Source organism: Nansenia antarctica (assembly GCF_963989245.1).
Source record: "Nansenia antarctica genome assembly, chromosome: 1".
In the NCBI taxonomy this organism is placed as follows: Eukaryota; Metazoa; Chordata; class Actinopteri; order Argentiniformes; family Microstomatidae; genus Nansenia; species Nansenia antarctica.
Window position 1 is genome coordinate 74566075 of NC_137674.1, and position 25350 is coordinate 74591424.

At 43.9% G+C, this 25350-nt stretch overlaps 2 protein-coding genes across 4 annotated transcripts; both read left to right on the top strand.

Moving 5' to 3' along the window:
* The first annotated feature begins 3000 nt into the window (after nucleotides 1–3000).
* Nucleotides 3001–14089, top strand: aqp9b (aquaporin 9b). The gene is made up of 6 exons (XM_080524917.1): nucleotides 3001–3209; nucleotides 4514–4640; nucleotides 7921–8058; nucleotides 8466–8584; nucleotides 9587–9804; nucleotides 12071–14089. The coding sequence occupies exons 1-6, from the start codon at nucleotides 3108–3110 to the stop codon at nucleotides 12231–12233; spliced, it is 867 nt and encodes a 288-aa protein (XP_080381043.1). The 5' UTR covers nucleotides 3001–3107; the 3' UTR covers nucleotides 12234–14089.
* A 3206-nt stretch (nucleotides 14090–17295) lies between these two features.
* On the top strand, nucleotides 17296–24946 carry lipca (lipase, hepatic a). Of its 3 annotated transcripts, none has more exons than XM_080544569.1 (9): nucleotides 17296–17581; nucleotides 18508–18686; nucleotides 18997–19176; nucleotides 19417–19534; nucleotides 19673–19918; nucleotides 20936–21178; nucleotides 22623–22737; nucleotides 23428–23646; nucleotides 24650–24946. In XM_080544569.1, exons 1-9 carry the CDS (start codon nucleotides 17500–17502, stop codon nucleotides 24762–24764), a joined length of 1497 nt encoding a protein of 498 aa, XP_080400695.1. In that variant the 5' UTR covers nucleotides 17296–17499; the 3' UTR covers nucleotides 24765–24946. The 3 variants fall into 3 exon arrangements, with proteins under 3 accessions (XP_080400695.1, XP_080400697.1, XP_080400696.1); XM_080544570.1 differs by having other exon boundaries at nucleotides 17297–17581; nucleotides 19673–19906; XM_080544571.1 differs by lacking the exon at nucleotides 19673–19918.
* Nucleotides 24947–25350: the final 404 nt, after the last annotated feature.

The following is a 25350-nucleotide window of genomic DNA, read 5'->3' on the forward strand; positions in this document are numbered from 1 at the left end:
ATAATTCCCTGTTAGCATTCACTTCAAACTTCTCAATAAACATTTGAACAATTTAAGCCGGCTGAAGCAACGTCTCAACAAATCAAAGGAATTACACAGATATTCACACCTTGGCAACGATAGTTGTGTAAGCCAAACATTTCCAAGATATGAACACTTTGGACTTAATTAGTAAACAAATAATACAATAAATGACCGCAACCACACTCTTACACCCAAGGCCAATCAGAGTGAGACCTTAAACTAAAGCGAGGGTAAGGAACTGTTTGCATCGGGTCGTTAGCAAGAGCTGTCTCTGTCAGTCTCAGTCCAACTATAAGGTATAGGCCCAGCCCATCAGAATTACGATTCAATCAAAACAATCTCATTTTTCAGTAAATTAGTAATGTTCTACTCTTTGGACCAAAGAGAACACATTGTGTTTATCTTCATGGATATGCAATCAGCAATTTCAACACATGCCCACTCAATATTCATTGATTCTTATAGTAGTAGTGGCTGTTAGGGTTAGGGTTAGGGTTGCTGTTAAACAAAATAATACTATCAAGAAAAAAGATCACAATCTAATATTTAGGCTATTGCTCGAATACCATGGGCGATAATAGATTGTAAAGCCTATTCAAATTGATCATGAGCTATAATGGAGAATATATGTATATATCGACTTGAATGTCCATATGCTTTGAATCTATTGATATTCCCAGAATTGTCTTTCAGAATAAAATAAAAAAAGTGGAAGGAGACCGTTTTCTAATTTGAAAATTCCCCTCAGGGGGGCTTTTCTCCACCATCACGCATCTCCCTTTTTCACAGCATGGGTGACACTCTTTAAGTGCCTGTTTCACATCAAAGACGAGAATCCCTGAAAAAGTGACATTGATTAATGCAACCAAAACATCTCATCCTCTACCTGTCGCCTCTTCTTTTCACAGACCACGGCGAGCGGAAGATAAGACATTACACATACTGGGAGAGGGTGACGCTCTACCCGGCCTCTCCGTTTATTCTATGTTCATTGAGCTCCCTCTGTTGGGCATAGTAGTCTATCAACTGGCTATAGCCTACAATTTAACCATCTATGGTACCTTGTTGCCTCTAGGCAACATACCCATTCTTGGCCTTTTACATTCACACAATGCATCCCCAGTTATGATGCAATACTTATTTATTATTATTACTTATAATAACATATTTTCCTGGCCTTTTTCAATCTGGAAAATATGTTCATAATAATAGATGAGTAAAGCTTACTTTCTAATAGTTTAATTTACTTTATTTGCTAATTAAGTCATGGAAACTTGTTAAAATGCAAATGTTGCCTTGAGGCAACACCGTACCATTATGGTAAGTTGCAAATGTTGCCTTGAGGCAACACTGTACCATTATGGATTCACCATGACACCAAGACATTGGTCAGGCGCGCCTCTCGGGGGGCACCTCTTGGGCACCTCTCGGGGGCACTCTCCATGCCATTACTTACCAGTACTTACATTTACGTACTTTAGCCACTTTACTCTATTATACTGAGCCAGTTACCACTATTGTCATTGTTCATATTGTATTTCCACCCCTGTACATTTCAAATATTTAATCTAGTATTTTTTGAATATATAGTTATTTGATTTTATTTATATCGTTTTTTTTAATCGTGTCGTATTATATTGTTATTTATTGTTTTTGTTTGCTATGAACCGTGGATGAAACGCAATTTCAGCCCTCTGTATGTCTGTACATATATTGGATTGACAATAAAGCTGACTTTGACTTTTGACTTTTTAATTACAGACAGCCAGACACATATTGGACATGTATAGGCAGGTAAGTATTTTAGAATAGCCTAATTCTAATTGAGGATTTAGGGATTTAGGATTTCCTCATGGAGTAAATGGCGCGGTGGTCCTTAATGGTCCAAGGGTGTTTGAAGAAAGGTGTCAGAAGCTGACACCTTAAAGACTCATTGAGTGACATGAGGACGCATCATCAAACTTCTCATATCAATAGTCTTCACATAGTCAAGGCTAAATAATATGGAAGCTACCATATCCTACTTTAGCCTATACCCAGCCAGCAGCGGTCAAACAGGCATTTAGAGATAAAGTTGATAAATCTTCAGGAAACTGGACTAGAGAGCTCATTCCTTAAAATGGTTTGTGTATGCATCCATAATGGTTCAATGTTGTGCTCTTAATGTGCTCTTTCATTGACTTGACGGGTGTCGTACATGGGAAGATGTGACAGATGTGACAAACATGGAAACTATAAAAATACAATAAATGTCTCCCAGGACTGCAGTAGCATTAACCTAAACCCTCAGAAGAGGGCAGTGGTTGGCTCTCCGCATTTTCTTATCATTAACACTAAATACATTCATTAATTAACTGTAATTCACCGATTAACTGTAAATCACTGTAGGTTCATATTGTCAAACATCGTGTAAATAAAACGTTTTTTAACCCAAGAAACGAGTTAAATTTACTCTCTTGTGGGCTATTATATGTCATATAACGTATGCATGTTCGTCAGTTTGTCGCAATACAAGAAGGTTTTAAAATGAAAACCATACAAGGCAACATTTGGAATATACATTTTTCCAGCTTTAATCAAAATTACCGTTTGGTAGTGCGATCGAATGTCGACATTGATGTGAATCATCATGGATTTTACTTTGTGTGTGTGTCAATATCTTTAAAGTCGTCCCGTCCCCCCGTCCCCGTCCCCACTTATCTGCATAACTCAGTAAATTAATTTACATGATAAACACATCAGACATAAGTCTAATTTATAACATGTATTAATTCCAATGGCTCAATCAAAATAAGGTTGTTTTCAATAGAAAAACCAAAAGTTGCGCGTAAAGGCGCACCGACACATTTAGTCAATCATTGAGCATCAGAGTCATTACTGACCAATCAAGCACTCGGATCCGTTATGATGGGGGACTAGAGTGTGAAGGAGCGAAACAGATTAACGGCCCATAGTGTACACATAATACAAGCGCAGTGACCAGGGGGAGGAGAGGGTTATATCCTAAGCTACCATAGAGCCACTCACTCTACTCGTCAACTGTCTGTCCTGACAAGAGTAAGACATCAGTTATCGGAGGAAATATGGAACCTGAAAGCACGAGAAAACTAAAGGAGCGATGCGCCCTGAGGCAGGACATCATCAAAGAGTTCTTGGCAGAATTTCTGGGGATATTCGTATTAATAGTGAGTACCCGTGCACTTTCTCGTATCATCTGATTATCATTGAATAGTTGGCTTTATTAGTTTGATAATAAGATCAGGGAATTCCCTTGACACCAGTGATATGTTTTGATAGATATATTTTGCTGCTGACTAATATATTCTGATAATAAAGTGTATTCTTTTTGATGTGCTCATCCATAATTCCTGTCACATTAACCTCTTTGGGTGTTAATGAAGACATCTTGAGACTTTTGTAATAGCAGATCTGACAAGTGAGGAATATGAGGGATTAATGGGATGCTTGGTTATTAAACCTAAACCTAAATAAAAACACTATCAAACACAACATTTACTAACATGTGCACTCCCCATATGATGAAAGTTATATACATATTTCTATATTACATGCAAAAAAGTACATGAAATATAAAAAAGCTTTGTTTCCCTCAAACCTTATAATGCCAGTATGTCTTTCACTTGCTTGAACATCATTCAGCAGTATCAAATGTAAAAAATCAAAGCATGTTTTTTTTCTAGCAAATGCAATTTATATTGAATATGTTATTTCACAATAAGAACACGATTTGAAATATGTAAACTTTAACTGATAAATAATGAAATCATAAGGATTCCCACACAATTCTGAAATGCAGAGAACGTTACTATGAACAGATGATGATATGATAAGACCACTCAATCCAATCCACAACTCAGACATTCCAGTATGGGTTTTCTGACGTGGTCACTCTTTGCATTGCCATGGTAAAAACACGTCCCTATCCAATCACAAAGCTTGGAGGGAAACGTTGTTGTGATGTCCGTGGGGGTGGTCCCTAATCTAGCCCCTGCCCTCCCCTGGTCACCTCTGAGTTCACCCCGCTCAACACTTTGGTCTCTTTATTTTCAAGAAAAAAAGACAGGTTAATTATTCTTCCATGCTTCAAAAGAGGTCATCTTTTAATGGACGGATGGGGGGAACCCATTTATCTGAAAGGCGTCCTAATTAGACAGGAAGGCCCTGGAACAAGGGGGCCTGTCTGATGTTGTGCATAATTGGAAAAAACAATGACTCTTTCTTCCTCCTGCCAATGTTTTGTGTTTTTGCCTGTGTTTTGCCCCTGTCTGTGTGTGTGTGTGTGTGTGTGTGTGTGTGTGTGTGTGTGTGTGTGTATGTGTGTGTGTGTGTGTGTGTGTGTGTGCGTGTGTGCGCGTGTGTGCGTGTTTGCGTGTTTGCGTGTGTGTGTGTGTGTGTGTGTGTGTGTGCGTGTTTACGTGTGTGCGTGCGTGTGTGTGTGTGTGTGTGTGTGTGTGCGTGTGTGTCCCAGCTCTTTGGCTGTGGGTCAGTTGCACAGACAGTGCTGAGTAAGGGGTCTCTGGGTGAGCCCCTCACCATCCACATCGGCTTCACCCTGGGGGTGATGATGGCTGTCTACATGGCGGGGGGAGTGTCAGGTAAATAAAACCCAGTTTTACACACTCACACACTCACACACTCACACACACTCACGTCAACCATCCCTACAGTGTATTCTGAACTCACATAACCACATATTGACATCAGCTTATTGGGTCAACTTTTGATTAGGAAACCAGTCCTATTTTGGCGTGATATGTGCTTGAGTAAGCAGATGTCCTCTCTTGCCTCATCCCTTCATCAGGGTGGGTGGGACAGCACCTTGTAACACACGTTAGTCACTTTAGGGTGTGTGTTCAATCGTTTCACATTTCCTCTTTTGCCTATGACATGAACCTTTAATTCACACGCAAGGCCCTTTTAGAATGACTCTCTCAGTCACCTCCACCCACAAAGAACGCAATTACAAAAAAAGGTTTTCGGGTTCAAAAACATCCCCAGGACTCAAAGGTCATGGTGGGTTGTTTGTCTGTGGTGAAAAGCCTTTGCTTTGCCATGATCTTTGACCATGAGCGCCTAGCACTCGTTTCCCTCTCGGCCACTAAACTGTCAAGAACGTTTTTAAAAGTTCTAATGTCTCGGTTACTGTGCGTGCCACCGTGACTCAATGGATCTACTGATTCAAGTCGTCAAGAGTTCACTCTTCCAGAAAGAGGAAGCGTCCCTTTCCCCATCCCTGTTTGTAGGCGGTTGTCCACAGGAGAGAAAGTCCTGGGCACAACTCGAGGGTGGCTGTGGTGCAGGAGATAGAGCCGTCGTCTAATGATCGCATGGTTAGCAGATCTGCGGTTCGAGCCCCGGCTGGCCACATGTCAAAGTGTCCTTGGGCAAGACACTGAACCCCAAATTGCTCCCAGTGAGCGGACTGGCGCCTTGCATGGTAGCTTGCCGCCATTGGTGTGTGAATGTGTGTGTGAATGGGTGAATGAGAGGCCGTTGTAAAGCGATTTGGGTAAAGGCGCTATATAAGTGCACTCCATTTAACTCGACCGTGGATCAATCAGGTGGGAGTAGAAATCGGAGGACGTGTTTGATACCATTCCTAGGTATTCCTAGGTAGTCCATGAGGATCCCTGCCCTGGGGTCAATAACACTGTGAGCTCCACCCTGACTGTTGTCCTTGGGATGGGTGGACTGGACGTACATACAACCTCCACCTGTGTAGATCTGTAGGTCAGCGCTTTACAGGGTGAGCAACATTACATAACAGAGAAGAGGGCACCATCCTACTGTACATAAACTGTAGCATATATACAGTACGCATACAATCCAGACCATAGACGGTGGTCCTCTGTGGCTCAGCTCGGAGAGCATGGCGCTAACAACGCTTAGGTTGGGGGTTCGATTCCTGCCGGGACCGTATATACTGAATAATGTATGCACTCACTGCAATGTAGGTCGCTTTGGATAAAAGCGTCAGCTAAATGGCGGATATTTCACAGTACGCATACAGTCCAGATCATACACGATATCCTACAGAATAATGTACTGTGGCAAGCTGTGCTCAATGCTGGGGGTAGTCTTAAGTATGAGCTGGGGGAGGAGTGTAGAAAGGCCCTTTATCCCAGGCTGAAGTGATCACTAGGCTAGGTTTACCTCAGGCTGAAGGCTAGGTTTACCTCAGGGTCGAAGGTGTTGTGTCCTAATGCCCAGAGGGAACTTTATTGGGTACATTCCTTAGGGATTACAGCAAGGAGAGCCCTCTGGGCCTCGCAGCCAGCAATAATGATACCATACAGTCCCTGGACCGGCGGGGAAATCACCCTCTAAATGTCACCACGCCTCGCGCGGGTTGTGCTGAGCGAAGGTGGAGAGGTTTTTTTTAATCAGCAATCAAGGGCTTTATTATGTCCCAGCGTAGGCTTGACGTAATAGGATGATGAGTTGTAATTCGAAATTGACGTGGTGATTTCTACGCCATTTGAGCAATGGAAAAGAGCATTGACGTGATTATCTTTTAATGTTCTAACCCGGGGCGGGGGGGAGGCGGGGGGGGAGGGGGGATCATTTGAACATTTGCTAATACGCAGGTTATATGAGCCATATTGAAAGTGCTGGCCTTTCCGTCTTAGAGAAGGGCTGTGTTCAAGGCGTATGAGCAATTGAGCGTTGTGTTAGTATCTCTGAACACCCCCCCCCGAGCCAACCCCCAGCACCCCTCCACACTCATCGCTGCTTCAGCACTTCAGACAAGACGAGAGAGAGCTGGAATAAAAGCCATATTTCCTGCCGTGTTTGGAAGAAGGAATTGCTATATTATTCATTGAGGAGCGTTGAACATTCCTGGAGAGATACAGTAATTCATCATTGTGGTAAACTGGCAGAATGAGGCTCTCGCCTCCACCCCGGACCTAGGATTCTGAGTGGCTTTCTGAAGAAACTCGATCTCGGTCCGTGTGTAATGAGGGGTATGGGGACACCGCGCTCCAGTGGGGTTGTGTGTACTATATGAGTGTTAGAAGCTCTTCTACTGTTCTTGGAGCAGTTTAGAATAGGAACCAGGGCGCCTTTGCTGCATGACTGGGCCATTCAGGCCTGGGGGCCCGTCCAAACGCTGGGAAGCCTCCATGCTGTTAGTTGACATCTCTGATGATGATCTCAGGTATTGGACTAATGAGCTTTACTGGGGCATGGGTCTCCAGGGGGAGGGTAGTGGTGTTGTTTGGGGGGGGGGGGGGGGCTGGGTCTCCCGGGGGAGGGTGGTGGTGTTGCTTTCCAGCCCTCCCTCCCTCCCTCCCTGTCCGGCTGTCTGTCAGGCAGACAGGCCCCATGCGAGAGGAGCACACTTCTCTCTTTTATTCCTCTCGTTTTCACCCTGAAGGGGTTGGACGTTAATTGACAGGCGGAGAGTAAAGGTGCGCCCCCCCGCGTAGCGTTTGGGAGGTGTGGTCATTCCAACGACCTGCTGTTTACGCGAGGCCTCTAAGCAGATTCAGGGCAGATTATGTCAGAGCCAATCGCCTCAGGCTGTTTCAGCCGGCTGTTGTGGCCACTGCCTTTTCTCTAACAGACCCGGTGGAGAAGTGTTTGGCGCGCGGCGGATACAGTATACCCCCCCCGCAGCATTACCTCCGCCCCCGAGGTTACAGCCAAGGTCCTTGGGTGTTAAACAAATGACCCTCCATTCACCCCCCACCCTCTCAATATAGTGTGTTTTGTCCCTTTAGGCCTCTGGCTATATTGGATATCTGGCTATCCACTGTCACTGACAAGTGTCAGATGAAGTTAAGAGCCACACAAATAAAAAAACTATAAATCTCAGTACACCCTAAGTTTACACGGACCACCTCTGACTGTGTGTTTGGGTGGTTGTTCCAGGAGCCCACGTGAACCCCGCCGTTTCCCTGGCCATGGTGGTCCTGGGCAGGCTGCCGCTGAAGAAGTTCCCTGTCTACGTGGCTGCGCAGTTCCTCGGCGCCTTCGCTGGGTCTTGTGCCGTCTATGGGTTGTATTATGGTAGGTGTCATGGTCGTTATCTTCATCATCATCATCATCATCATCATCACAATCATATTATATATAGTAATAATACCGTCGTAAATACCGCCATCGAACGATGTTCATATCATTTATGCATGTATTACGTGTGCTTTTTTGGGTCACAGGGTTAATGGAAAGGTTATTGATTGTCAAGACTATGCTGAGGTTTTTGGCAACAGGAAAGAGACTAAATTGCCAATAACTAATACTGTTCCATATGCACACGCACAGACACGCACGCACACACACACACACACACACACACACACACACACACACACACACACACACACACAGACAGACACACACACACACAGACAGACACACACGCACACACATGATGGGAAGTGCAATGGCTAATTTTTAAATTCTCTTTTCTATAGATGCTTTAATGGAGCACACAGGTGGAATTCTCTCTGTTACTGGCGTGAACGCCACTGCTAATATATTTGCATCCTATCCTGCCAAGCACCTCTCCGTCCTAGGTGGATTCATAGACCAGGTAAACGATGGATCGTATATTATTTAACATGTTTGATGAATCCTATGCCCCTGGCACCCAGATTTCTTTTCCTATCATCTTAGCCTGAGGTAGTATGTCAGTACATGTATATTATGTACAGTATAAGTGTACGTGCGCACGTGAGCATGCATTTAGAGCATTCATGCACATGGAAGTAAACATAAATATTACATACTACAGTGAACATGTGTCTTGGCTATAGTATGTGGGCCATACTGTTCTCAGGCTGAGCTAAACTACCATCTGTGCTGAATAGAGCCGAGTGAGCGTGTGTGTGTGTGTGTGTGAGAGTGTAAGTAAGTAAGTAAGTAAGTAATGTTTATTTATATAGCACATTTTACAATGACAAAAACAGCCGCCCAAAGTGCTTAACAGAAAACACTAGTAAAAGAGAAAAAATAGATAAAAATACACTGTGTGTGTGTGTGTGTGTGTGTGTGTGTGTGTGTGTGTGTGTGTGTGTGTACAGTATATGTGTGGGTGTGGGTCAAAGTTGAGTTTGAAAAATAAATATAATCATTAACCGAGCGTAAGTAAAAAAAAAGAAATGTTTACGTGTTTTTACAATGAATAAATTAGTTGTGAGCATTTTTAACAACGGGTCTGGGTTTGCTCTTAATGTCTGGCCATATGGAGACAGTCCTTTTACAAATCTGTCTTGTCTATCCTTCGACCCGGGGAAAGGTGAAGTTAATAGGCTTAGGCAGACGAATAGAGGCCACAGTTCACCTGAGCAAACTAGTCTAGCCACCGACAAAGCCAAAACCAAAACAACAAGCCATTCTTCCCCTGTCGCAATTAGATAAATGAGCTACACTCAGCACTGGGCCATCTCTCTCTCTGTTATGCTTGAGGACCTGTCCTTTGTCGTTCAAGGGAAGCATCTCAAACACAGTATAAACTCTTTATATTTGTAGCTATATGATGTAATTGACTCTGTCCTAACTGTATTGAAGTCATGAGCGGTGCTTTCCCCCCCAGGTGACTGGGACGGGGGCCCTGGTCCTGTGCATCCTGGCCATCCTGGATGGGAAGAACATCGGGGCCCCTAAAGGCATGGAGCCTCTGTGTATCGGCCTGATCATCATGGCTATAGGCGTGTCCATGGGCCTCAACTGTGGGTATCCCATCAACCCTGCTCGTGACCTGGGGCCCAGGCTGTTCACGGCGGTGGCTGGGTGGGGCACGGAGGTGTTCAGGTAAGAGCTCCTCACACGCCTCACACACACACCGTCGGAGAGAGATCGACTTTTCACACACAAGGACTCGTCTTACAATTTGTTGTTGTTGTTTTGTTTTTAATAACTTACAAGACCTACTAAAGTACAGAACTACAAACAAGGCACCAAATCTGCAACTTGTTTTTCCACCGAACCCCTTTTGGGATTTGGGACTTTTATTTTGATTATGTGTTGTTCTCTCCTCCGGAACAACACCGACCAGCGACTGGTCGTCCACGGTACGAACCTGAAACATTAATGAAGCCTCTCCCAGACGAGTGGTGTTTGTTTGTTTCAGCTGCTTCCCTCTTCCCCAGCCGTGCCGTTCAGACACACAGTGAGAGAAACTGGGTAACAACAACTAGGGCTGGCTTGGCCTCTTCCCCCTCTCTCCTCCTGGAAGAAAGGGTGTTCGTAGCTCTATCTCTCCTGCTCTCCTGACTGATCTGAATCAATATTTCAGCAACGCTCTCGTATCTCCTGCCTTTCGGAAGAGGCATGAAGATGTGAGGGAGCAGAGTTAAGATTCTACACACATTAATATTCCATGGCGCATAGGCCTGAAATGACAACACTGTGTGATTTTCTGTCAGAGTCAGGTAGCTAACTTCTCTCTAACTGCTAACTCTCTCTCTCTCTCTCTTTCTCTCTCTCTCTCTCTCTCTCTCTCTCTCTCTCTCTCTCTCTCTTTCTCTCTCTCTATCTGTGTGTCTCTCTCTCTCTGTCTCTCTTTGTCGCTCTCTCTCTCCCTACTGCCACTCTTAAAAGCTGTTCCCTGGGACTTTGTGTATTTATTTACACTAGATAAGCGAGCTGTCCACTACTGGTATGTCTGTGCTACTATACAAACCTTCATAGTGTACTTCTGAGACCAAACGAGGGGTCATCGCCAACAGGCAGTTACCAATGAGAGAGGGCATGGGGAGGGTTGCATAAGAGAAACGTGACTGCGAGTGCTGAGCTTTTCTGCCAATGCGTTGAGTACTTCACCTCACTGCTCAATAGATGGCGCTCTCTGCTCCAATGGCCACAGGTCAATTCCAGTATTTGACTCCCTGTGCCGTGACATCCCATGGTACATGGGAGTACATGTCACCAGATAGCTGGCATCTGAGATTACATGTATTGATTTAAGATTAGTCCACTCTAATGCACACATAAATCTGTGGCCATAAGGTTCACTGAATACAGTAAATCTGTATTCTCTAATCTTACATAATCTCACCTTTTGCAATATGGATTTAAATACATCCACTAAGTCTAAGCAGAGCTGTTAAACCATAACGCTAAGATAGAGATATATAAAGTGAAATGGACGTTCAGATGCCAGGAGAGAGAGCAGGAAATGAAACAGGAAGCCGCAGATCCCGTCCACCGAAAAAATCTCTGTAGGAAGACTCAGTGACAAACAATACTGCAGGTCAGGTTGTGGATTTATTTGACATGAAATAAGATTATCCCAGTAAGTAGGAAGTGAAGACACAGACAGACGCTGGCTAGCTGCCGAGCGTGACAACGATGTTCCCTTGACGATGTGACCCGGTGTGTGTCAGCCTCCAATCCTGTGAGCCGTCAGGCCTGATCATGACACCTGGTCACCCTCTAGATTACAGCCCTGTAATCCACCAGCCTCCTCCTAGTCTGCATCATCCACCCCCTGGATGCGTAGGAGCTAAAGACAGCCTGCTCAGACTCTTGCTTATGCTGCTGCCTTCTGGGCCAGGCACAGACCTCTTCATCTGCTGGATCCTCGCAGACACAACCAGCATCAGGAGCCTATAATCTCATCCTGGGTATCAGGGACAGAGTCGTGCGAAGGTGATCAGGGCATTCTGTCCTGGAGAGAAGAAGGACATTGCTTGGCTGTTGAAGAGAGAGAGAGAGCTCCTACAGTCGCACCACGGGTTCAGTTGATGTCAGGCCGGGTTCATCTGGGCTCACTGCAAACCATGATAACTAACTACAGTATTAACTGCTATCCAGATAGCTAGACAACCTTTAAAGGACAATTAGATAGACGATCTACAGTGTGGAAATGTTGGTGGAAACGGAGATCAGTGTTTTGCATGCTGGGATCAGTAGACTAACAGGGGGATTAGGGGAGGCGGGAGACGGGAGCGGACGAGATTACAGAGATCACCACTTCCTGTGTAAATAAATGTGTGTGTGTGTGTGTGTGTGTGTGTGTGTGTGTGTGTGCGTGCGTGCGTGTGTGTGTGGCGTGCATGTGTTCTTTTCTCTGCAGTGCGGGGGGCTGCTGGTGGTGGATCCCAGTGGCTGGTCCCATGGTGGGAGGAGTGGTGGGAGCTGCCATCTACTTCCTGTTCATCGAGCTGCACCACCCCGAGCCGGAGAAACAGGAGGAGAACAACGTCAAGGACAAATACGAGATGATCACCATGAGCTAGGCTTGGAGAGCAGGGTTTCCATGGTGACGAGGCACGGCAGCTTCCCCCCCCCCCTCTAACCCAAGCAGGCAAAATGGCCACCTCAATGAGTCAGTCACACTGTATACGCAAAGCTTCTAAAAGCCTTCATTAAGCCTCGGTAAGGTCTCTATATATGCTTCACAATACAATACTGCCAAGCTAACCAAACAACCTAACAAACTATGACAATTGGTTGCAAATCAATTTGTGAAGCATCGCTGTAGGCCATTTTGTATGACCTCAGGTGTATTTTCTGTTTAAAGTGGGACCGAGTTCTCTCATGTCTCGATCTGAGGGAGCTGAGGTGAGGTCTCAGTCTCTGCACTCTCATGGAAAGGCCCCATGTGAAACAAAGCAAATTGACTCAGGCATGTTCATTAACCCCATGAAATCATAAACCAATCATTTTTCAGACTGTCCCTTCTGCTTACTTAACATTCCATTTCTAGTATAGCGATATTTCTCTTGCAGGGGGAGTTAACCAGGTTTTTAACTAGCAGTCTTCTTAGGTTACTTACAGCTGTTTGACCTCATAGAAAATAGCCGCAAACAATTTATGTAATGGAAGGCCAGATATTTTTAGTCGCTGGGTTAGTTTATGGTACGCTCTGCAGAGTGTGTACTCCCTTCTGCCTCACTTCATCCATCCATTTATCACAGTTGTATGAATCACTCTGCCTGCAACACACAACCTATTCACTGCATGGGTGCCAGCACACACAATGATATACACTAGTATCTGTGGTTTGAAATAGTCATAGTCGTGTTTCTCTAATGTTTCTTTTTCCACAGAGAGGAGTACTGAATGAAACAGCCTTAAAGTGTGAAATGAGCCTCACACGATTTAGTCTATACTGTCTGAGCACTCACCTGCAGTATGCATCTTGACATAGACAGCATCGCTTCTAAATTATGTGTATCTGACTGTATTCTGTTATTCTGACTGTGACTCATAAGGTCCATGTTGTCTGGGAAAGTGTCATGTGCATACAGTACATTTTCATAAAAGCATGAGTAGAAATGTCTAGTTGCTAACCAGCATGGAAATGTTTCATTGGACAGTATGAATGAAGTCCTCTGAGAGAGAGTTTACCCCATTGGTCATTCATGTTTACAGTGTCAAATCAGTTCACCACTGTCTGATGAATGGGCACTTCTAAAAGACTGATCAATTATTAACCTATGTGTCAGGGCACTGATGGGCACTAAAGAACCCAGAACTGATAGTATGTTTCATTGTGACCTCGCACTGGAAAATAACAGAGAAACATCGAACAGGTTCCAGGTATAAAGCCCATCAAGGACAGTTTTCATGATGAACACATTGAACTGAACCCAGTTATAGTACTTAGCCCATATATGGGCAGGGGGAAATCGAGGAAAAAGTATTCCCAGAAAGAGTCCCAACAAACAGCTTGACCACACAGCATTCTGTACATGTTACACCCTGTATGTGGCTTACTTCTCAACCAGAGATCATTTGTAGGCAAAAGCTGTTGAAGAACTTATTCGTTTCTGCATTAAGAATTTTGCAAACTTGTTACTGTAGTGGTTTAGTTGAGGTACGCTTTGGTAGTTGTCTAGTCTTGTTTCTGTCACATGTCAGTTGGTGACATTTCAACAACGCTAGCCTGTCCTGAGGTTCATCCTTCACAAGATGGAGATGTTCTATTGCTGTTATTGGTTGTTGCTTCACTTTGCTTTTTTAAAGTAAAAAAGCACTTTTATTTACACGACGCTTCTTTTACTGACATTATTTTCCTCTTTGTTTTGTTTGTAACAGTCATTTTGTAATTTATACCTGTATTGTAGATTTTACAAAAATAAAAATGTGATGTGTACATGTTTTCTTGTCTTAATATGAACCTATACACATGTTCAACTGAACAATACAGTACAGTAGAATACAGAACAACACAAACAGAAAGAAACACAAGAAACATAAACCCGAGTTTCCTCTACAACCGTAACACTGCTAGTGTCCGTGTTCGTTACTGGAGGGCATTAAATACCACCATATGTTATCCCCAAAACAACGTCTCAGAAACCAAGTCTCTATCACAAGTACCCCTGCTACCCCGTCAACCAGCGCAGTGTGGATTGAATAAATAATGTATCATCATAAAAGCAAGCAATCGGGAAAAGCTTTACGTAACATTCATGGTAAATAGATGAGGCATGATTTCCCTCTCCATCTCTTCTCTCCATCTCTTCTCTCCATCTCTTCAGGCCTTGTGGTTAGGCTCCTCCCCACACTTCATCCTCTCTGTCTGTGTGAATATTACTCTGAATACCTACTCTATCAATCAGTCAAACTTTATTCATATAGCACAAGTCATGCATTGAATGCAACTCCAAGTGCTGAACATAAAAACAATAGTAAATAAACTACAATACAATAAGACAAGAGGTAGGAGATACGGAATAGATAAAATAAATACACAATAAAACACAATAAAACAAGACATAGAAGATAAGATATGAGTAGACTCTAGGATCATGTGAGTGGTCCACACCAGGTCATACAGAGTTACTCACTGTGTAGAGAGAGAGCTCTGTTGATGACGTTTCAGCTTCCAGCATCAGTGTTTAGCTCTTTCTCTATCAAACACAGGCAGGACTATGCCTGCTCTGAGAAATCATGGCAATTATGCACATCTGTCAATCAATCTTTGACCTGTGTCTTTTCTACAGTATTATGGTATAATACACAATATCTCACATGATGATTCACAGCAGATACACAGATAACAGAGGCCTGTGCATTCCTGATGAGACAGGTCAGTCTGTCAGCATCTGTGGTCACGGTCAGTGTTTTCCATGTGAAAGGGACTGTTTAGTGTCCGCTCTGCCCATGACAGGTGACATGGTTCAGGCGAGAGCAAACAGCAAACAAGCATGGCCTGTGTTTGGAAATACAAAGGTTCCCTCTATTTGCTCTTCCTTAATGTTCACCTGCAGCTCTAACATTATAGATTAAAACTTTAACTCTTTCCTTTCTGCTGTCAGAGCCGTACTCATGGACGCACTGTATTTCACTCACAAGCATAATATGTGAAATATTATTTCTTTCTGTATTATGCTCTGGTAACTCTATGTTAACTATGCTCTGTTAACTCTATGTTAACTATTCTCTGTTAATTTCTGGTGGATTTATTTATGATAATATTGGCTTCAATATCTATAAATTCTCCAGAATACTCATATGTTGCAGCATACTGTAAGTAAGTAAGTAAGTAAGTAAGTAAGTTAGTAATGTAGTGTATGATAAAACACATGACAAAATAAATCTCATAATTACTTCAGTCAGTATTTGGTCAGTTTGTCTTTAATCAAAAACGTTTGTTTAAACTATTGGGATGTGAGCTCAGACCGAAGTTCAATAAACCTACTTTTCTTTTCATGATAAAAACAAGTCTGTAAGTCATATTCAAACAATATGTCATTGCCCCCCCCCCCCCCCCCCCCCCCCCCCCCCCCCCCACACACACACACACACACACACACACACACACACACACACACACACACACACACACACACACACACACACACACACACACACGCACACACACTTGACTATGACTCTCAGTACTCCCCCCCACCTTGGGATACTATAGATATGACAATGTAAAATGCCTATGAATGAATGAATGAATGAATGAAAGCATTTATTTCGAACATGTGCAGAGAAAAATAGTTATAACAACAAAAGACAAAACAAAAACAAGAAAAAACTAAACAAAACAAAAAACAAGACAAAAAACACTATTTACTTCACATGTCCGAAAAGGAGTAGGAAGAAGCATAAGCTTAAATATATACTATGATGACAATGACAATACTTGTTGGCTACTCATGCCTGGTTAATGTGATCACTCTATAACCTTTGCACTATTGATTATTACATTACTACCTTTGTACTACTGTATATTGCACATTGCACATGTCTCTTGACATAGCTTCTTTATACTTCTGTACATTAGATACTGTACATAAACGACCTCACTCAACAGCTCATAACTGTTTATTGCCCATAACTGTATATACCTCTAAACTATACTGATGTTACTACCTCTGCACATACTGTATATTACATAATTACCTATCACTACCTCTTGTTCTATTTATCATGCCCTTATATCACTATTTGTACTTCTGGTTGGATGCTAAACTGCCTTTCATTGTATTGTACTCTGCGATGACAATAAAGTAGAATCTAATTAAATATTTATATATATAATATAATATTTATATTTAATATATACCATAGCGCTCCAGACAAACATGAGAAACACGTATTTGAAATTCAGACCTGAAAAGTTGAACCTACAAAACCAAAACCAAACAAAGATGATACTATATGAATTGGGGGTGGACCAAGACAAATGAGACCATACTGCTGGTGGAAATCCAAGAAAAGATTAGAGAGAGAGAGAATATTAAGTGGAACGGACAAAAGATAGGTCATTTTTTAATAGGAGGTGATGATAGATTTCTTTGAAATTCATACAATAATGCAATGCAATACAATAAGACTCTGGACAGGACGTGGTAATGCGATACATGTTAGGTGTTCCTAAAGCTGTATGATGTTGTAAATTAGCTTTGAAGCATGCGGTAACTGAAGTACAGAATATGATAATAAAGGGCCTGATTGCAGTCATTTAGATAAGCACAGACAAAGCAAACAGTTATTGAGAAATAGCTGAACGCATTGTGACGGCGTTCTCGACTTTGTCTGTGGATAATGATGATTCAAAACAGAGAGGAAAATAAAGAGCCATATTTCACTCTCCACCTCTGAACATTTTGTCCATACGTTTTTTGAGTTTATTGAGAGGAAACAATAATGGACAAGACTAACAAGGACACGCTTTGAGGGTCATTTGTTATCTTAGTTCCCAGCGACCCAGGACCAAACACTCTCACAATCAGCCCACTCCCACTTTTGACATTTCACAATCTGCTGAAACAGTGCAAATGAGACAACATCCAATCAGGGCTGTCCCCCTTGTCCTAGGTGCCCCTCCTGAGAACACAGAGTTCTTCTGAAGCCCACCCAGACCAGCTGAAGCATCTCTCTGCTTGCCTCCTGCAGATCCCTGCAGTATGCTCTCACCTCGGGTTCGATAATCACAGCTCATCCTCTTTCATTAGCATTCTACCACTGCTCTGCTCTCTATCTGACAGTGATTGTTGAAGGGGTTAGCTAAGTGCTAAGAGTTAGCTACCTGTTGACACCATGGCTGTGGTCAGGATCCTGTGTGGTCTGCTGCTCACGTATCACCTGAGCGAGGGGAAGAGAACCAGTGGAAATAGAACAGGTGAGTGCCTGATCTGTCACCTGGCAGAGGACTTTAGGATAGATTAAGTCAAGCTAAATGCCTTGATATACATCATACTGATACTGGTGAGGATGAATAACGTCTGTTTTTCTGTTCCATGGACTTATTACCTTTTTTCAGGTAATGCTCTAATCTTTACAGACAATTGGAAAATTCAGTAAATATAGACTCTGGGCTGGAGTCAAAGCAATTCAGTATTCCAGTTATGGATCTATTATCACATAGTGGATATCTCCCGTCCTGTCCAGTCCAGTTATGTAATAGCGTGTGAGAACACAAGTATGATCTTTTACTTCAGCAAACAAACACGGTGACTCTGTTGTGGGGATGCTGGTGACCTGCTGTGTTCAGCCAGTTAAACACATGAACATGTCTGAGAGGTCAGTTTCACAATACCTGAAGACCAACCAAAAGAAAAACATTGGAATGGACAAACAGGGACTATATACAGTACACATCTCCCCTCCACAGCTTTTCCTCTTAACATGTGTTGTAATCACAAATGAAAGAGCATGAAAGCAAAGGGACACACAATATCATGACACACATTTATCCGTTGAGCAGATGCGTGTCTGCTGTTCAAGGTGAAACTAGACAACGAATACATTTAGTTACAATTTACCCATAACAGAAAGTCAATTTAGAAGCCTGCTGGACAGTAGAATCAATTCCTGAATCAATACAATGCAACTTTGTGTTGCCCAAAGTCTATTCCTTTAGGTCATTTGTTCAACACTTAAGGAATGAAAATACATGCATCATGGTCATGTCCTACCTCTTATGCAGTCAATATGGAAATGACTTTCTGAAATGTATCAAAATTCAATTAAAAGAAATATAATTTAGCTAAATATCTCCAATATTATCACTTTGCATTCACCCTGTTGGTGTTTTCACATTTGCAGTCAACAGAGTCCAACAGTCTGTGTTGAGGATAAAGACGCCCTACGTCACCAACTCTGTCTTCAGGATGTACTCTGGTGAGGAGAACCTGGAAGACATGTGCACCTTCGGACCCGAGACCCTGCCCTCCTGTGGCTTCAACAGCTCTCACCCCCTCATCATCATCAGCCATGGATGGTCGGTACGGCCTGCTCTCTCTTCTTACTCATCAACTTGTAAATCTCCTACATTCTATACAGCCATGAGCTCACGTGGAAAACACACATTATCAGTGAAGCTGTTTGTTCTTGTTTCTTCTCATCCGATGCATCTGAGATCAGTAATGGAAGCTCAAGGAAACCAACTTGACTTAACTCTTAACAACTTGACTTAACTTAACTTAACTTAACTTAACTGAGTGGTGGTGCGCTATATTGGTGCCATTTGTGGTCCCCCGCGACAGACCCGGGTCCCTGCACTGTAATGCTAAAATCAGCTTTTCTTTCTCCTAGCTGGACGGTATGATGGAGAGCTGGGTGATGAGGCTCGCTACGGCTCTGAAGTCCAGCCTGGGAGACGTGACCGTGATCATCAACGACTGGCTCCCCCTGGCCCACCAGCACTACCCGGTAGCAGCACAGAACACCCGGGCGGTGGGCCAGGACATCGCCTACCTGCTACAGCAACTAGAGGTGAGAGTGGACTACGGATTTAGTTCAACAACTGTAGGATGGTTAGGTCATGTACACTATGTGTGAATAAAGCAACGGTTTTTTGTTTTATTTGAACCATTCTTCCTGTTTGAACATACCAGTATACAGTATGTGAAAACATCTTCAGGAAATACAGTGCATGTCCACGGTACGAACCTCATCTCATACTGTAACTTTCACATCAAATCTTCAAGGATAATGTTTGTGTGTCCGTGTCAGGAGCATTACAAGTTTCCTGCAAAAAGGGTGCATCTGATTGGATACAGCCTCGGCGCTCACATCGCTGGATTTGCTGGAAGCTACCTGGGTGGTTCTGGGAAGATCGGAAGAATCACTGGTGAGGCTCTCCCATCCCTATTTCTTCTTCTTCATTTCAGTGGTCAAAAACATATGTTTCTCACGAAATAGCAATTCGCAAGGACGTCCAAGAAACCTTGACCTGTAACAAGCCTGAGCTGGTTGTCTCCACGTGCAGGTCTGGATCCTGCAGGTCCCCTGTTCGAGGGCATGTCCCCCACAGATAGACTCTCCTCTGATGACGCCCTCTTTGTGGACGCTATCCACACCTTCACCAAGGAGAGCATGGGGCTCAGCGTGGGCATCAAACAGCCTGTGGCTCACTACGACTTCTACCCCAACGGTGGTGCCTTCCAGCCAGGGTGCCACATCCAGAACCTATACGACCACATATCCCAGTACGGACTCATGGGTATGTCCCCAGGTAGAGTAGAAGAGGACATCAAAGTGGTGTTTCAACTGGTCCAAAAACAACAGAGATAGAGGATGGAGGATATAGAGAGCTGTTAGATAGAGGATGGAGGGTATAGAGAGATGTTAGATAGAGGATGGAGGGTATAGAGGGCTGTTAGATAGAGGATGGAGGATATAGAGAGATGTTAGATAGAGGATGGAGGTATAGAGAGATGTTAGATAGAGGATGGAGGGTATAGAGAGCTGCATAAGTGTTAATGAGCAGCAATCTGAGCCAAGTAGACCTCTATAATATATTGGCGGCGTTCATCAGCTTCACTGATGTTGCATAGAGCCACGCAAAGGAAATAATAAGGGATATTAGTGTAAAAGCAATGGCTTGTTTTCTATTCTTGATGAATATGAATTAAATTCCCAATAGTCTTAAACAAGCGGTGCTGGCACTGTGGTGGCGCCTCAATCAAAAAGAAACGTTCCCTAACGTCGCTAGATGAAAGAAAAGGAGCACATTAAAGCATCTGTCATTCTCATGACTTAATTAGCCCACGTCCGTGGGTGTCCCTCAGCCCTGTCCCTCTCTATTGCCCCCAGGCTACCAGATCAGAGACAGGCCTCGGATCAGTCTACTCAGTAATGAGGCAGGTGTCCTCCCTGAGAAGTGACAGGACAGTCTGACAGATCTGCTTTGGGCTAACAATGGAATCAATCCCAAAATATTAATGACCAAATGAAAAGCATGATCGGGGGTAGTCTTTGTCAGTATTCTCAGGAGATGTCTGTGCCAGCAATAGAATGCTGGCATAAAGAACTGTGAGGAGAGTGTCAGTCCCACAAGGGCTGGACTGGTGAAGTGTGCTGATCATCCAAACAATCTTATTTCAGACAGGAAAATTGCCCATAGCGATCTATTGTACAATTGGAACGGCAAGGGTTGTGGCTGCACTCAAAACATTGACAGATCAATGTATGTTCCCAAGATCTCACACCATTAAGGATCTCTCTCTCTCTCTCTCTCTCTCTCTCCTAGGTTTTGAGCAGACGGTGAAGTGTGCTCACGAGCGTTCGGTCCACCTGTTCATCGACTCCCTGCTGAACAAAGACAAGCAGAGCACGGCCTACAGGTGCAGCGACGACAGCGTCTTCCAGAAGGGAGTGTGTCTGGACTGCCGGAAGAACCGCTGCAACACTCTGGGCTACAACATCAAGAAGGTGCGGCCCGGCACCAGCAGAAGGTTGTACCTGAAGACCCGCTCCTTCATGCCTTACAAACGTAAGTGGACCAACCACACTGTCTCATATCACACAGCCTCAGGCATTTACATTTTTACATTGTTGCCATTTAGCAGACGCCTTTATCCAAAGTAACTTACAACAAATACATTTGACTAAGTAAGTGAATTATCTATCGATCAGTCTTTTTAAAAAAGAAGAAGAACATTTAACAGTAGAGAGACTGTACAGGGGGGGGGGGGGGTAGAGAGGGGAAGCAGATGTCTCAGGGGGGACAGTTAAGGTGTAGCCTGAAGAGATGGGTCTTCATTCTATGATGGAAGATAGGGAGTGACTCTGGAGTCCTGACAGCAGTAGGAAGTTCGGTCCACCAGCGGGGCGCCAGGACAGTAAAGAGTCGTGACCATACTGTTTCTTAAACATGTTGACCTCATGACCTTTAAAGACGTACCTCCCAGGTTCTATGAGCATACAGCAGAACATTTCCAGAGAAATTCAAATGTCAAAACTATCGACAGCTGACGCATGGACCGGCCCACACAAACGAATGACGCCTGATGGCAATGTGGCTAGAAAAAAAGAGGAATAACCTATTACATAAGAACTTCTAGGAAAATGAGTCAGATTCAAAGTTACTGCAAAGGTTAAGAGGTTGAATAGGATGAGATAGCAAAGGAATTGTAGGCATGTTAGGCTGTGCATGGTTCGGTTGTATTTGATTTATTGCAATTCATAGACCAGGAGGAACACTTGACAAGCAACGATGTCAAGCTCTCTCTCTCTCTCGGTAATAATAAAATACAAAAAGTCCAGGTTTTTTCAGTGTAAGTGCTTTTTTTTGTGCCACTTCGATGAGGTAAGATCTCAGGAACTCGGGTACTGGGCTGTAGTAACAAGGGCTTAGACATCTGAGACTGTCGCTTTATTGAAACAGACTTAATCTGCTTTCTATGGAGCACAGCCAATAACAGCCACTTTAAGGCTTCTGCTCCTCTAAAACCAATTAGGTAGTTAAATGTCGTAGCGGTGTGATGGCTCACTGGGCTGCAAGCGCCTGTCGCTGCCTGGCTGCTTCCAGTCCCACTCACAACACACACACATACACAGAGACACACACACAGACACACACACGCACACACACAACAGAGTAAGTTTGGAACCCCTCTCCCGTAACCTGTCTAGGAACCTGTTAACACGCGTTGGCTCCCAGAGCTAATGCTGAGGCTTTAGCTTAGCCAGCTAATGCGCAACTCTTCCAATGCGGGAGACTCTGGGATCGAACACGGTCGGTCACACAATCATAATACAGTAGGTTGACCTATACTGGAGCAGCTCCACTCATGCAAACGAACAGAACATTGTTAAAAGATGATGAGGGATTGAGGGCGTTTTTGACGAGGACGTTTTTTTATGTGTGTTCATGTTTAATTGATCCTGTGTGCTTAAAGACTTCTCCTCTCTCTCTGCCACTCTCACGGTTGCAGTCTACCACTACCAATTCAGGATCCAATTCGTCAACCAGATCGAGAGGATCGAGCCTTCGCTCACCATCGCTCTCACTGGCACCAAGGAGGAGAGCGGAGATCAGCCCATCAACTTGTGAGTAGCACCACACCAGACCCAGAGACCCAGAGCTGAGGGTCTCCAGCTATGGTTTTAGTACCCTGGGGGGGGGGGGGTGCTGAGGAACCTCCACACATCCATCCACGCACAACGCTCTCTCTGCTCTCTGTACAGGGAGATAAACCCTAGCCGACTGACTGACTCCCGCACATAGAGAAACAGCTCATACGTCTGAATTAAAGACGACACTAAGAGAGGGAGGTATCAATAATTGAACGTGCCCTATTACAAAGCCAATGGTCCATATCTGTGCATTTAAGAGCAGGGGAAGTCACGTGCGTGTGCTGTTCTACCACACGTACAAGCGCACGTGTGGGTCGACTTGGCAGTCGTGAAAGCCCATCCCTCCCTGCTGCTCCCAGATAAAAGGGAATGCCAATGCCCACGACTGCTGTGGGTGCAGCTGTTTGAGCTTAAAACGTCAACAAAAATTAAAATGATTCTTATTATCTGTGTGCCTTGTGTGAAATGTGGCGTGCAGCCACACACTAACCCAGAAATAGGAACACAGCCCTTTTTCAGTACTGGTTCATTAACGATAGCTCAACATTGAACAAGCTGCAATGGTGCATCAGGTGAAAATCCCTCTCTTTAACCCCCCCCCCCCCCCCCCCCACGCTCCCCGCTCTCTCTCTTTCTATCTATCTCTCTTTCTCTCTCCCTCAGCATTGAGGAGATCTCAGGAAATAAGACGTACATCTTCCTCATCACCCTGGACTCTGACATGGGGGACCTGATGATGCTGAAGTTCCGCTGGGAAGGGACGGCCATGTGGAAGAACATGTGGAACAGCGTGAAGACCATCATGCCCTGGGGCGGCGGGAGGAGGGGGCCGCAGCTCACCGTGGGCAGGATCAGCGTCAAAGACGGAGAGACGCAACAGAGGTGGGTCTATTCCCCCCAGGGGGCGAGGCAGAAGGGTGTGAGGTTGAATACCATTAATAAAGATCAATAGAGGCAGTTGAAGGAAGGTGTCAGGGTAGGAAGGTGAGAAGGGAGTATCCAGACACACACACGCATTCACACTCTCAGACACGCACACTCACAGACACACAGACATACACACACACACACACACACACCCCAACCCCCACCCCCACCCTCACCCTCACACACTCACACAGAGCTCTCTCTGTCTAGTTAGGCTCGTTAGTCCAGTCTGCTGTGGACCAGGGGGGCTCATCTTTCTCTGTAGGAAGGTTACGCAACGAGGGTTGTGATACCGCATATAAGCAGTCCCGCTTATATAACAAGATTATTAAAGAGAAATGAATAAAGAAACAGACAGTTAGTAATGCACTTGTGTTTGTGGATATACAACAAACACAGAGGCCTCTGAGGGGCATGGAGTCTTGTCATAGTGCCCCTGTTTGGTGAAAAGGTAGGCTACATCACAGGAAAGGGAGAAGCCTACATTGTAGGAGAAGCATTGGATGCTAGGTTTTCAGTTGTCACGGTTTACATGTCATGTTACACTGTATATTCATCCATGTAAGAGCACAATCCAGCGCTCACTATGTTGCAGGCCGGGATTAATGGTGCTGTGCGCATTGCCCTCTCATGTTGTGCTAAAGTTGTATTAACAACGTAAAATCAATATTTGGCACAATCAACACAACACCACACTATTCACGCAGACACCTTGATCTGAAGAATGATCCCGTTGTTGTGTGACATGATGTTGTACAAACGCAGTGGACTGTCTGCTTGATCACCAAAAGGTGATTGATTTCAAAGGCAGTGACGCCCTCTAGTGGAATTGTCTCACATCGGACCTACTACTCATTAATTGTTTAAATATTGAAAAAAGGTTTGTCAAAGGAACTTTACATGTATAATCATGTACCCTTTGGCTACCTGAACTGACCCAATGCAACTCTTCTCCCAGGACGTCTTTCTGTGCCCACACGGATGACGGGATCCACATTCAGCCGTCTCAGGAGAAGGTGTTTATGCGCTGTAAAGAAGAGCACCAGAAACAGCGTCGAAGAAAACACGGATAATCCCACTTTCTTCCCCACATATTATGTAGTAATATATGCCTATATTCTGACGGATATGAGATTATGTTGTGCCTGAATACTCTCGTGTACAATTGTTACGTTCTTGTTCTCTAGGCTAGGGTGAAAGAAGTAACAAATTACAGTTTGAATGAGTACAATTAAAGATATTTATTTGGCCATGACAGATTTGAAGTTTTATATTAATGATAAAAACAGAATTAGAAACAACAAACAAATGCCTCGAAACAAAAGAAACAATAAACACATCCCGAGGATGGTTTTAAAATAACAAACAATAAGTCACTATGTAAATTCCTTAAAATATAAAGTGAGTATTAGATTACAAAACTCAAAGTATCAACAAAACATCTAATCAAAGTATCAACAACATTATAACAAAATGATCTCTAACAAAGTACTAACAATATCACTAAACAAAGAAACAACTAACAAACTAAACCACCAGCATGGCATTGTACAACATGAGCTGCTGCTGGTTATCCCTCAGTCTTTTGAATGGTGTGGCCTCTGATGATTGGCTGGTGTTCTGATGATTGGCTGGTGTTGATTGGCTGGATGATTTCCC